We start from the raw sequence: 12,214 nt of genomic DNA, 5'->3' as shown, positions 1-12,214 counted from the left end.
GGCGGGTGGCCATCGTGCTGCCCTGTTTCTTGGGCTTCCCGTACTGCTGCCGCTTCCGCTGCGTGGAGCTGACCGTGGAGATGGTGGCGTTGCCAGCGCTGCCCATCAGCTTGGCCTGCCGGGCCGCGTCAATGGCTGCCTGCCAGGACAGGGCGGCCCCAGGTGTGGGGATGTGCTCAGGTGCCAGCCCCGCGGCCGCGTTGGCATTCATGTTGGCGTGAGCCGGGCGTGGGCTCCCATAGCTGGGACCTGCAGGAGAGAACAGGGGACAGCGGTCACCGGGAGGAAAACAGGAGAGCTTGTGATGTGCTCTGGATCCCAGGCTCACAGTTTTTTTTTTTGAAGTCTCATTTCAACCACAATTCAAAAAGAGACACGTACCACAATGTTCACTGCAGCTCTATTTACAACAGCCAGGACATGGAAGCAACCTAAGTGTCCATCGACAGATGAATGGATAAAGAAGATGTGGCACATATACACAATGCAATATTACTCAGCCATAAAAAGAAACGAAATTGAGTTATTTGTAGTGGGGTGGATGGACCTAGAGTCTGTCCTACAGAGTGAAGTAAGTCAGCAAGAGAAAAACAAATACTGTGTGCTAACACATATATATGGAATCTAAAAAAAAAAAAAAATGGTACTGATGAACCTACTTGCAGGGCAGGAATAAAGAGGTAGACACAGAGAATGGACGTGAGGACACGGGGTGGGAAGGGGAAGCTGGAGCCAAGTGAGAGAGTGGCATGGACATATATACACTACCAAATGTAAAATAGCTAGCTGGTGGGAAGCAGCCGCATAGCACAGGGAGATCAGCTCGGTGCTTTGTGACCCCCTAGAGAGGTGGGTTAAGGAGGGTGGGAGGGAGGCTCCAGAGGGAGGGGATATGGGGACATATGTATGCATGTGGCTGATTCGCTTTGCTGTACAACAGAAACTAACACAGTGTTGTGAAGCAATTTTGCTCCAATAAAGATCTATTAAAAACAATGTCCTATTTCAAACCAGTTGCAGGAGCCAGGGAGGCGGCACAGGGAAACGTCAGTGTGTGATGCTGGGAATCTGCTCTGGTCCTAGTTCAGTCTAGGTCAGCTGTGTGACCTTGGATACATCACACCCCTCATTTTAGGTGAACAAGACACGAGATGTATTGCATTACAACCTTTACGGACCTCAGAAACAGTGAGTGGAGGGATGTAGAAAAAAGACAAATATGCAATGCAACACGTGTCAATTAAAATACGTACTTGTAAGAAACACATACAAACAAAGTAGAAGGGAATGGTTGTTTATGGAAGGTGAGGCGGAAAATGAGAATAGGCGCATGGGGACAGGAAAGAAGAATGAATGAATGAGAGCCACTGCATGAATCAATACTAACAAACGGACAATGACTGAAGGGTATAATTTACTCAAATCTCTGCACTAAGTTCCAAAAAATAAAAGTCAGTCTGATAAATGAAGGGGTGGACCCAAGCAAAGGTCACATCCAGGTACCTCAAACCCATGTGGCGATGGGAGTTGTTGGATAGGAGGGCGGGGTGCTGTGATGGTTTTGAATCAGGAGCTCCTCTGACATGCTCCCATCGAGAAATAGGATCTATGAGCCCTCCTGCTGACAAAGGGTTGGCCTCTTGTGACCGTTTTGACTGGTAAAGTTTAGCGGAGGGTGACAGCAGAGATCACTTCCAAGGCTAGGTCGAAACTCGCAACACCAGCCCTGGGCCGCCATGCTGTGAGGAAGCCCGGCCAGCCAACGTGGGGTTGGGGGATGGCATCCCAGCCAGCCCCCAGCTGCTCCAGCCACCGCCTGCAACCCCACGACGACACCCCAAGCCAGAAACAGCCCAGCGAGACCTTCCTGAACTCCCGACCCGCAGAAACCGGGAGACAGCACGGTGTTTGCTGCAGAAAGCCACTTGTCTTCGGTGACTCATTACGCAGCGTTTGGTATCTGGCAAAGGGCACTGTGTGTAGTGGGGGTGACCAGAAAGAAGGAAACCTGGGTAGGAACCGGTGAAATCCACCATAGAAGCATCTGCATGGCTCTGGTCTAAAGGCAACAGAAGCCTCCAAGACTGTCCCTATGACACGGCGCATGTCTGGTGGGTTCTCCCCCATCTGCTTGGCGGGCACCTCACCCCAGAATCCTACAAGGCTTACCAAGGGATCAGCTCAGCCTGGGCCCCAGATCAAACACGTGACCTTGAGACTGGCCGGCTGGGCAGGTGCCACAGGGTCAGGAGATGCCACAGCGAGTGGGGTGATTACTGTGGGCGGAGAGCCTGGCATCTGGAGGCCACTTCAGTCGCCTGGGAGACTGTGGCTGGAGCCCACCCAGTGGCACGAATGTCACCTGCAAGCCTCCCCCACCACCACGATGACCCTCTTCTCTGCTTCGTGTACACAAGGCTCCTCCAGGGTAGCTGCTGGCCCAGGACACACTGCCTCGTGGGGCCCTTCTCTCTCCTCCCTGCCACGCGCTGGGTCCAGATGAACACTTGGTGCCTCTCCCAGCCCCCTTCCCCCCAGCGCACATCCCGGGCTCGTCCTTCTAGGTTAGACCTTCAAGGCAACTTCTGCTGCTGGTGTGACCCCTCAGCCCCGCCGCCGGCCCTGTCCACGATGGGGGCCAGTGCAGAGACGAGCCACGACTCAGCTTAGCCTCAGAACCCAGACACACTCCATCCTAGAAACAGGCTCTGAAAACCACCGGGCACCTGCATCCAGCCACACCTGATGCCCGCCTCACCCTGAGCTTCCCAGTTTTATTCCTTAGCTAACTAGCTTAAGCTAGCTTGAACTGGACTTCTGTCCCTTGCAACCGAAAGAGAACGAATACACTTGCTCGCACCTGCCTGGGCGGTCATTCCTCCCAGCTTCCAAAGTCTATGCCCCTTCCATCGTCACACCAGTGACACACGGTAAGTTTCCAGTTTTATGCCAACTGACCGACGTGACCACCAAAACGCTGTACCTCAAGGATTCTGGGACTTTTCTGAGCACGAGAGAAAGGTGACAGATTCATGATGTCTGCCGGGGGCACGAGAGGGAGGGGGACGACATCACAGGTGTGCGCTTCCCACCCCACGGGACCCCAAGATGAGCACTTCGGGTCCACTTAGGTACCAGCTGCTGCCACCTCCCTGTCCGCTGACAGCCGCGTCCGGCACCGTCGCCACGTGGTCCCCGTGGCACCGGAGCCCCACCGCCACCGCTGGGCCTCGTCCTCAGTTCACGGCCTGTCCCCGACCCGACACCAGCTCCATGTCACCATCTAGGACGTCGGGAGCCGGAGGACCCAGCCCTTCCCACCGGGGGTCTCATCTGTCACGCACCTGCCGCCGTCCTCCCTGTGTGTGTCTGACGCCTAAAGCAAGCGAGACCCCGCGAGGCCGGGCCTTCGCCTTTCTTACAGGAGCCCCAAGGAAAGGACGCGAAGCCTCCAGGCGCCCGCAGCACAAGCGGCGCCGTGACAGCCAGCCAGGTGAGTGTTCCCGCCACACACGAGGGCGAGGGCGCCGTGCTCGCTGGAGGACGAGCTCCTCCTGGGGTTCACGGCCTGAGGGGGAAGGGGCTGCACTTCGGACCCCAAGAACACCCTCCGTGTCTGAGGCGATCTTCACGGGGCAGCGCCCACCACACCACCCGCCCCGGGGCCTCCGGGATGGAGGCGGATGGACAGACGTGCTGCCCTGGACCGAGCGGGTCCGGCGTGGCCTCACCGGCGAGGGCTGCGGCCCTAAGCTTGCCCGTTTGATCTGTGGGAAACCACCTTCCTTCCTAGACCCCCGGTCTGGCCACGACCACGCTGAACAGCCTCTGTTGGAGCTCCTGGGCCGGCCGTCCTCTTCCCTCGCGTCAGGAAAGAGGCCCCGGCTCCACCCTGCCGGACTGTCCGGGTCTCCGCGGTTCTCTCCTGACAGGAGGCCTCGACACCACCCCCTCCCGCAGACCCTGGCGGCCACATCCCGGCGCTCCCGGAACGCCTGGACGAAGTGTGAGACGAAGGCGGGAAGCGGCAGACAAGAGCTGACGTCATCACCGCCAAGGCCGGGCCGGGTTGCATCCCGGGGCCCCGAGGCAGCGAGACCCGGAAAAGCCTGGCCTGGGGGGGCTAACTTCAGAGCCACCCGAGCCTTGGGTGATGACCTTATTTATACTGTGAGCCGTTCCCAGAGCAGTGGGGGCCTCTCGGGAGAGGTCCATCTGGAGAAGCACACCGGATAAGCCCGTGGGGAAAAGTGGAATGTCAACCTCTCCCCAGCCAGAGGGCAAGAAAACAACCTTCAGTATTTCGGTCCCTGGCAGCCAAGCACTGCTGCAGCCTGTGACATAACGAAGGGCACAGTAAACACACACACACACCCACACACACACACACACACACACACACACACACACACGAGAGACAGGTGTGGCCCCTCGGGCTGGCCTCCATCCAGGCTGTACCTCAAGGCCCAGCTCAACCTCTCCTATCACAAGTGCTGTCCCCCACGCCCTGGGACGACTCCCACCCAGGCATGAGGCTCTCGGGACCCCTAGGACCCCCGTGACAAGAGGACACAGTGATCCGTGAATGCAGGAATGGCAAAGCTCCATCTCAGGCCCCGCGCTGGCGATCCGGAGCAGAGCTAGGGAGGAAGGGAAAGCAGCTCTGCGCCTCTGGCGGCTCTGACGGCTTCGGTTAGCAGGAAGTAAAGCGCCGGCGCAAAGAGACCAATTTTCAAGTCATGAAGGCTGATTCGAAGCTTGGTCCCCTGGCTGCCAGCTGAAAAGATGCCACCGTCTAAGTCTGCTCTGGCTCTGCCTTCCTGGACGATCTGCACGCGCCCAGGGCGGCGGCTCAGCAGACCAGGCTGCACACACAGGTGGGCACCCACCGCGGACGCCTTCCTTGTATGGGAGAAAGTTGACTCGCACTCGTGAAACGGCTCCACTCCCCTGGGCAGCTCCCCAGTCGGCACACACGGGCTGCTGCTCCAATGGACCAGGACGAGGCACAGGTCGGCCTTACCACAGGCTGATCTGCCAGGGTCCAAGCCAGGAGATGAACTCAGGACTTAGGCTCCCCAGGGGCCAATGCGAGGGAGGCGTGGCGCTGGGACCTGGAGCTGCTCTGGGATGAAATCGAGTGACTTTCTTCAATCTGCGTCCATCCATGCACCTGCCCCAGGGCCACGTCCCAGAAGAGGCCCAGTATCTGCTTGCTAAGGCTCGTGACGATGACAACGTCACGATGAGGGTGACCTGGGAAAGCGCGGGGATCAGTCTGTCGGCGCCCGAGAGGACGAGCTTTCCCAGGCTCCCTGCTGACTTCTCTGCTGTGACCTCCGGGGAGCACTCCGGAGGAAGAGGCTGTGAGAAACGATGTCTATCTCCGGTGCCACTGGCCTGGTCCAGGCCACCACCCATGTCTTGCCCCGGATGCTGCAGAAGCCCTGCCATTTCCCCCACTTCTCCTGCCCATCCCCAGTCCAATCTCCATGCAGCAGCCAGAGTGACCTTTCAGAAATACAGGTTATGAATCAGGCCCTGTCGTCCTCCCAGTCAAATCTCTTCGCAGTCCAGACTCTGCCACGGGCTGTGAGCCTGCAGGGGCGGCCCTGCCTGCTTCTCGGAACTTCCTCTCTCTCGGCCTGGTCCAGGCACGCCTGCCGTCCTGGCCCTGTTTCACTCAGACAAGCTCAGTCCTTGTCTGCCCCAGGACCTTTGCATGTACTCGGCATGCGGTTCCCCCTGCTCCCTGCTTGGGAATTCCTTCGCCAATCCCCTCCCGACCCCACAGTGTAAACGGGCAGACCTCCAACCCCGGCGGCCAGCGTGACCCTCCCCATCTCCCTTCCACATTATCCCTCAGTAGAGAAGCCCAACCGCCTGGCACGAGAAAGGGACCCCCGGTTAGCCATGTGTGTGTAAGGGGTTCAGGGCTACAGGCCGGCTTCGTGAGCACGACCTCCCCCTTTGGCCTCAGTACATTCAGCGGTGCAGAGGGGGTGTCTCCCAGCGACCAGGCTTTGTACACACAGCACAACCTCGGCTCATTTATGGAGACGAGAAGCAATCGTGTAGCACCGAGGACATGCTTTCTCTCGGGCCGGGTGCGTCCTGAGGGCTTTGCAGATGCCCGCAGTGACCAGGGGCCTCCGTTCCCTTTAAGAGCGAAGCAGCCGACCTGAAACAGAAAGCGAGCTTTCTCTGCCCATGAAAGGCCAAATGAGCAGCCGGCAGGAGACCATTAATCTTCTCCATCTAGTGCGTTTACTGAGATAGCCGGGCGCTCACACAGGGAGGATGCCGTCTGGGCTCAGACGACAGCTGAGGCCCGGGCCATCGCAGCCGGGTGTGCTCCCCCAGGGAAGGCTGGGGTCCCGCTCAGCCCCGGGCGGACTGCCGGACCGACTAACTCAGAAGCCATCCCCCCTCCTCCTCTGCGTGCTCCTGTCCCGCAGAGGCTGGACACACTTTCCAACCTCCCCGTGGCCAGAATGACGCGGCTGTGAGGTCAGCCAGGTCAAGGCCTGACATGAAACTACGTCCGGTGGGGAGGGTGTCCGTGCCACTACTCTCGCCCTGTAGAGACAGAAAGGCTCTGGCGATGGCTTCCTGGTGCCCAGACCTCGGATAAGGTGCTGTGATCCTCAGCGCAGTACCGCCCAGATCCACTTCCCGAAGATCCCAGAGTCCCAGTCCTCTTAGCGACCCAGCTCTGCCGTGTGGTCCTAGGAGCAGTCCCGGGGCCTCGCCTACTGCCTGCTCTCCCAAACCTTCCAGTCGCTTTGTAAACCTTTAAATTCCTGTATTAAGTATTCATCCTCGTAAAACGGCTACGGCAGTGTCTGTTGTAGGTCTGAACCTTGACCAACACGGGCAGGCTACAGCAGCGCTGTCCTAAGGAACTTCTACAATGATGGAGACGCTCCATAATTCTGGGGTGTCCAACGTGGTACCCACCAGGCACTGGCTTTAAGCACCGGACAGGAGCTAGTGCAACTGAGGAACTACACTTTGAATTGTATTAATATTTAATTTCAGGTAATTTACATTTAAGTACCCTCACGTGGCTAGTAGCCACACTGGACGGCACACGTCTACATTTAAAGAGGAGTCGTGGGCTTCCCTGGTGGCGCAGTGGCTGGGGGTCCGCCTGCCGATGCAGGGGACACGGGTTCGTGCCCCGGTCTGGGAAGAACCCACATGCCGCGGAGCGGCTGGGCCCGTGAGCCATGGCCGCTGAGCCTGTGTGTCCGGAGCCTGTGCTCCGCAACGGGAGAGGCCACAACAGTGAGAGAGGTCCGCGTACCGCCAAAAAAAAAAAGCAACCAAGACCTGATTCAGAGGCTGCTGGGTGGGGGATTTTCTGATCAGGAAATAACCCCTCTATGCAGAAAGACGTATTTTCAAAGCATACGGGATCCTACGAGCCAACAAACACAGAAACGAAAAGTCATTTTTCAGGGGTTAATACTCTCGACAGACGAATAAGAAACTGGGTTTCCCAATGGGCAGATGGGGAAGCTGACGTTTGCCCCAGCCCAAGCTGGGCCCACGAGAGCCCGGGGACATCCCAGCTGAGATGCAAGCCCTCTCCCCAGACCAAGCCCCCAGAGAGTCTCCTGAGCGTGTCAACTGTGAGCTGTACGTCTGCCTCCTTCTCTTAGCTGGGCTATTACTGCACTATTTTCAACGGTCTCCTGTCGGTCCCTCCGCCCTCCTCTCCCCGCATCCTGCTACACACACGTTTCATGAGGGATGACGACTCTCAGAATGGGACCTGGACCACAGGAGTCAAAGCTGCTCTGAAACAAAGAGACAGGGAGGGACCAGGGACATCTGTGGCCGTCTCCTCAACTCAGCCCATCGGGTGCTGCCTTGAATAAACCCGCCTCTTTTCTGTGCTCCATCACACCTCCATCTAATGACGGGGCAAAGGCAGAGAATCTAGAGCGCTTTGGAAGCCCAAGCCAAAGGGGAGGGTGTAAGGGGACCAGCATTCTCACCTTCCAGAGATCCCTCAAACAAAACCTGCTCTCTGCTCTCCACGGGGCAGCAAGTCCAAAGGAAAGACAAGGAACGAGAATCCAGAGAGGGACTCCCATGGAAGCAAACTGGCCTCCGTCTGCAGAGGACCCTAACCAGAAAGCCATGCCCCTGCGGTACTCAAGGTCACACTGACCTCAGAGAACAGAAGGAAGAAGAACAGCCAGAAAGCAAACTGACAGAGTCGCTGAACCACGCCCCGCACCCAAAGGTCGTCAGCTGCCAAGAGTGAGAAAATACTTCTCCTGCTCATATCCAAGCGGGGGCAGGGGACACGTCACACCCTCCTGCTATTTGAACAAAGGCACCTGTCACCACCTGGTGACGGCAAACCTAAATTACAGGACCTAGTGGAGAATTCCCTCACGTTTACTGAAAGTCAGCATTTCAGCTTTTTAAGTGTCACCGCAAAGTAGCCTTTATAGTAAAAAACAAGTAGATCCAGACCTGGCTGAGGTCAGGTACCAGCTAGAAAAAAGGGAAATCCTCCAGGTCGCCGATGTCTGGGGACAGGAAGGGTGCAGAAAACGGGATGAGGGCCACAGTGGCCCGGCAGAGCACCCGTGGGACCCAAACACCAACTCCCCCTCCTGTGCTTCGGCCGATGAAAGCCTGAGGAGTTCAGGGGCCCCTCTCCGATTCTCCCAACGAGCTGTGAGCCCCCTGCGAGCAGGAACCAGCTCTGTGGCTTCTGAAATCCTAGCACAGCAGTCCCCCAGGAGGTGCTCAAAGCACAGCGCCTGCACGGAAGTTCTCTGCAGGATTCCTGCATAGGCTTCACAGACATCTATGCAGAAGTCCACAGAGACAATGCTATTCGATTATTTAGATCAGCATGTTCGCCGTACGGTAAATGTGGTTATGTCCTTGTTAAGGGGAGGTTTGGTCCCTGTCCCACACCAGAAGGGAAACCCCAAGAAGCAGGGCCCTCACCCATCCTACTCACCACTGCTCCCCCGAGCCCAGAGATGCCTGGATGTGACGCATGTTCACTGAAAGTGTGCTGGATGAATCAGTAAGTGGATATTGGCAGAATGTAACTGTCCCGTGATCTTCTCTCCCTTAACATGCATCACTTAGACTCTGGCCCCGTGATACTGAGGGGTTTGCTGCTTTGGCCCCATTTTATTGGAAGGAAAACAGAGACACAGGGAGACCACACCTTTCCCAATCACCAGAACTAGAACATGGGAGGCAGTGCTACCTTGCGAGGACAGTTTTTAGTAGATTCAGTGGCCCCAACCTAGCTCCTTCTCACCATCTGGGAGGGTGGGGGGCAGAAAGGCTCGCTTCCCTCACTGATGCTCACCTGCCCACTTATTTCACCCACTGAGGGGGGACGGGCACCTCTGGGAACCAGCGGTAACCGGCTCTGACTCAGAGGACCGGCGGGAGAGCCCTGCGGAGGCTCGGAGCCCAGAGCTCAGACTCAGACCCTCGCGACCGAGAGCACGCCCACTCCGCAGGAGAGAAGGTCTGCTGAGCCCAGAGCCCCCGCCGGCCCCGCCGGGGACCCCTCCCAGGCCCCTTTCGCTGCGCCCACCACGGTGTGAATTATACCAACACCAAACTGGAGATCCCCCAAAGCCCACCACCGGGGCACTGGTTAGATAAACCGATGCAGATCCACATGATAGAATTTTAGGAAGCCATAAGAATTATGTATTTGAAAAATAATATACAGAAGGAAACCCAGAAAGGTGGGGATATATGTGTATGTACAGCCGATTCACTTTGCTGTACAGTAGAAACTAACACAACATTGTAAAGCAACTCTACTCCAATAAAAGTTAATTAAAAAAAGAAAAATAATATAGAAAAAATTTTTACAACATAGTATTAAGCAACAGTGTCCAAAAAAGCATATACCGTAGGACCTCAACTTCATAAAAGACTTTTTTTATAGGAGAAAGGCTAAACGGAAACTAAATAGAAATAAATTATAAAATAATTTATTATTTTTAAAAAACAGAAACGTTATTAGCGGTTATCTTCAGGTGACGAGTGACATTCATTTGCGTGGAGGCAGGTCAGCCGGGCACACAGGGCCCTGGACTCAGAAACCAGGCGGGCTGCATTCCGGCCCTGTCAGTTACAGCCCTGTGACTGGCCCGGTCACCTGACCTCTTGGTACCCGAGATTCCTCACTTGTGGGACGGAGATAATAACAGAGGCTATCGCACCTGAGTTAATAAGGGACACCTCTCAGAATAGCGCTCAGGAGCAAGGCCCTTGCAAGTCCCAGCTATCGCTTTCATTAGTGTATTTTCCAAATTCTGTACATTGAATAATTCTTTGGTAATCAGAAAGAAAAGCGTTGTGATTTTGTCTGATTGTTTAAGTACGCTTCCAAAATGACTGTGGCCAAACCAGCATCAGATTCTTGTCCAGCTGCTGACCACCCATAGGGGGGAGTGTGCAGACCCCACCTGGTGAACCAGCCACCCTGCGGCCTCTTCCTCCCAAACTCCAGCACATCAGGAAAACACAGCACCTGCCCACAGGCGCGGAGGAGCGAGAAGTCCCGGGATGGCTCTGCAGCCCCTCTGCGCGCCCCTCTGCCGACCACGACCTGCGCTCAGGACTGAGGGTCGTCTGCACCCGTGTCTCCACCTGCAGCTCTCTGTACACAAAAGGATCCAGGTTTGGGATAAAGTGAAACAGGCGATTTGGAAATTAGCCGAGAAACATGGGCAAGATCCTTTCCTTTTCCTTGTCTTCTCGACATTTAATAACAATTTCGTGTAATATCAGCTGGGCTCCATGAGGTCTGAACAGGTACGCGCACACGTGGGGAGAGGACTCCTGGATCCCGTCCCCGGGCCTGAGACGTGCCATCATATAAACGCAAGCCCTCTGGAGAAGTTCTAGCAGAACCAGACATGAGAGGGAGGAAGTGGCTTTCCTCCAGCCTCACGGTGTCAGAACCCAGGCCACCGACCCAGTGACCATCACTCACACCACCAGGCACCCTGCCGAGCGCCCAGTGACGTACTCCTCTCTGGGCCTCAGCTTACTCATCTGTAAAACAGAGATAAGAATGCATTCCTCACATGACAGTCGTAAGGACTAAATGAGATTCTACCCAAATATGAAGTATTACTTAATAAGAATCACTCCACACATGCCCGCATATAAAGCCTCAGGGCACCAAAGGAGAGGAACGCATCTTCAGTGATGTGAAATAAAACACAAAAGCTACTTTATAAAAATTTTTTTAAAAAGACTTTTTCCTAGAAGTATCCCCTCCTTGTTAAGAAACCACCTCTTAAAAAGTGCTGTATCTCACACACACATATTGATAGTGTCAATTTGTGAAAAAGTGAATCTATCCAGAGAATACAGAGAATTCCACAGATCCTTGAAAACCATGCTCCATTTTCCAAGGACCCTCCGTCAGGGGAAGGCTCCGAAATTTCTCCATCGTCCGTGGGATTGCGCGGTGCGGGGGGAGGGGTCCCGCACATATTTACACACTACACACATAACACACACAAATACACGCACACTCGGCGCTCTGTCCTCCTCCCGGACGTCGCCAATTCTCACCCGGGTGGGACAGAAGCAGCGCGTGACGCCACTCCTCTACACTCACAGGCCACTTCATAGCCACGCTCTGTGTAAAGCATAACGCTTCTTTCATTTAGCCAAGTCAATGCCATTCATCTCATTCATCCCCACAGCACCTCCGCCAGACAGCAGGCAGGTGAGAAGGTGGAAAGGCAACGAGAAGGTAAGCAGGCGGCCCTGAGGCTGTCTCCCTTTGCTAAACATTCAACTGCATGAAAGCACCTTGACGCTTCCCGTTCGCGGGGCAGGGCCAAGCCAGAAGCCAAGAGAGCTGAATTCCAGACCCTGCTCCATCGCCATCTGTTCTGGGCACTTGGGCGAATCACTTCTCTCTTTGTCTCCTAACTTCCTCTTCTTCAGAGGGAGGGGGCTCAGCCAGCGACCATAAAAGTCCTTCCGGCTCAGATACTCAGCTCCCAGAGCCCCGGGGTCCCAGCCGTCACGCCTCCCTGGCCGGTCCAGCTCCCACAAAGTTCCACGGTGCCTGGGTCTCCTCCCCACTGGCCTCAGGACGAGGGCCGAGAGGGTGCAGCCCACCACCCACTGCCCTCTGCTCACTGGCTGGTGGCCTGGGAGAGGGTGTTCAGCCGTCCTCAGT

General features: G+C 56.0%; 1 protein-coding gene across 1 annotated transcript in view; it reads right to left on the bottom strand.

Moving 5' to 3' along the window:
• The window catches only part of CACNA1C (calcium voltage-gated channel subunit alpha1 C), a 465,996-nt gene that overhangs the window by 416,509 nt on the left and 37,273 nt on the right, over window positions 1–12,214 (bottom strand). The window contains 1 exon segment of the mRNA XM_032644404.1: window positions 2–249. Within this exon segment, the coding sequence (XP_032500295.1) occupies window positions 2–249 (248 nt within the window).

The sequence above is a fragment of the Phocoena sinus genome, chromosome 10 (assembly GCF_008692025.1).
Source record: "Phocoena sinus isolate mPhoSin1 chromosome 10, mPhoSin1.pri, whole genome shotgun sequence".
Lineage (NCBI taxonomy): Eukaryota > Metazoa > Chordata > Mammalia > Artiodactyla > Phocoenidae > Phocoena > Phocoena sinus.
The sequence above is the reverse complement of the archived record's forward strand: the minus strand, read 5'-3'. Positions and strand labels throughout refer to the sequence as shown.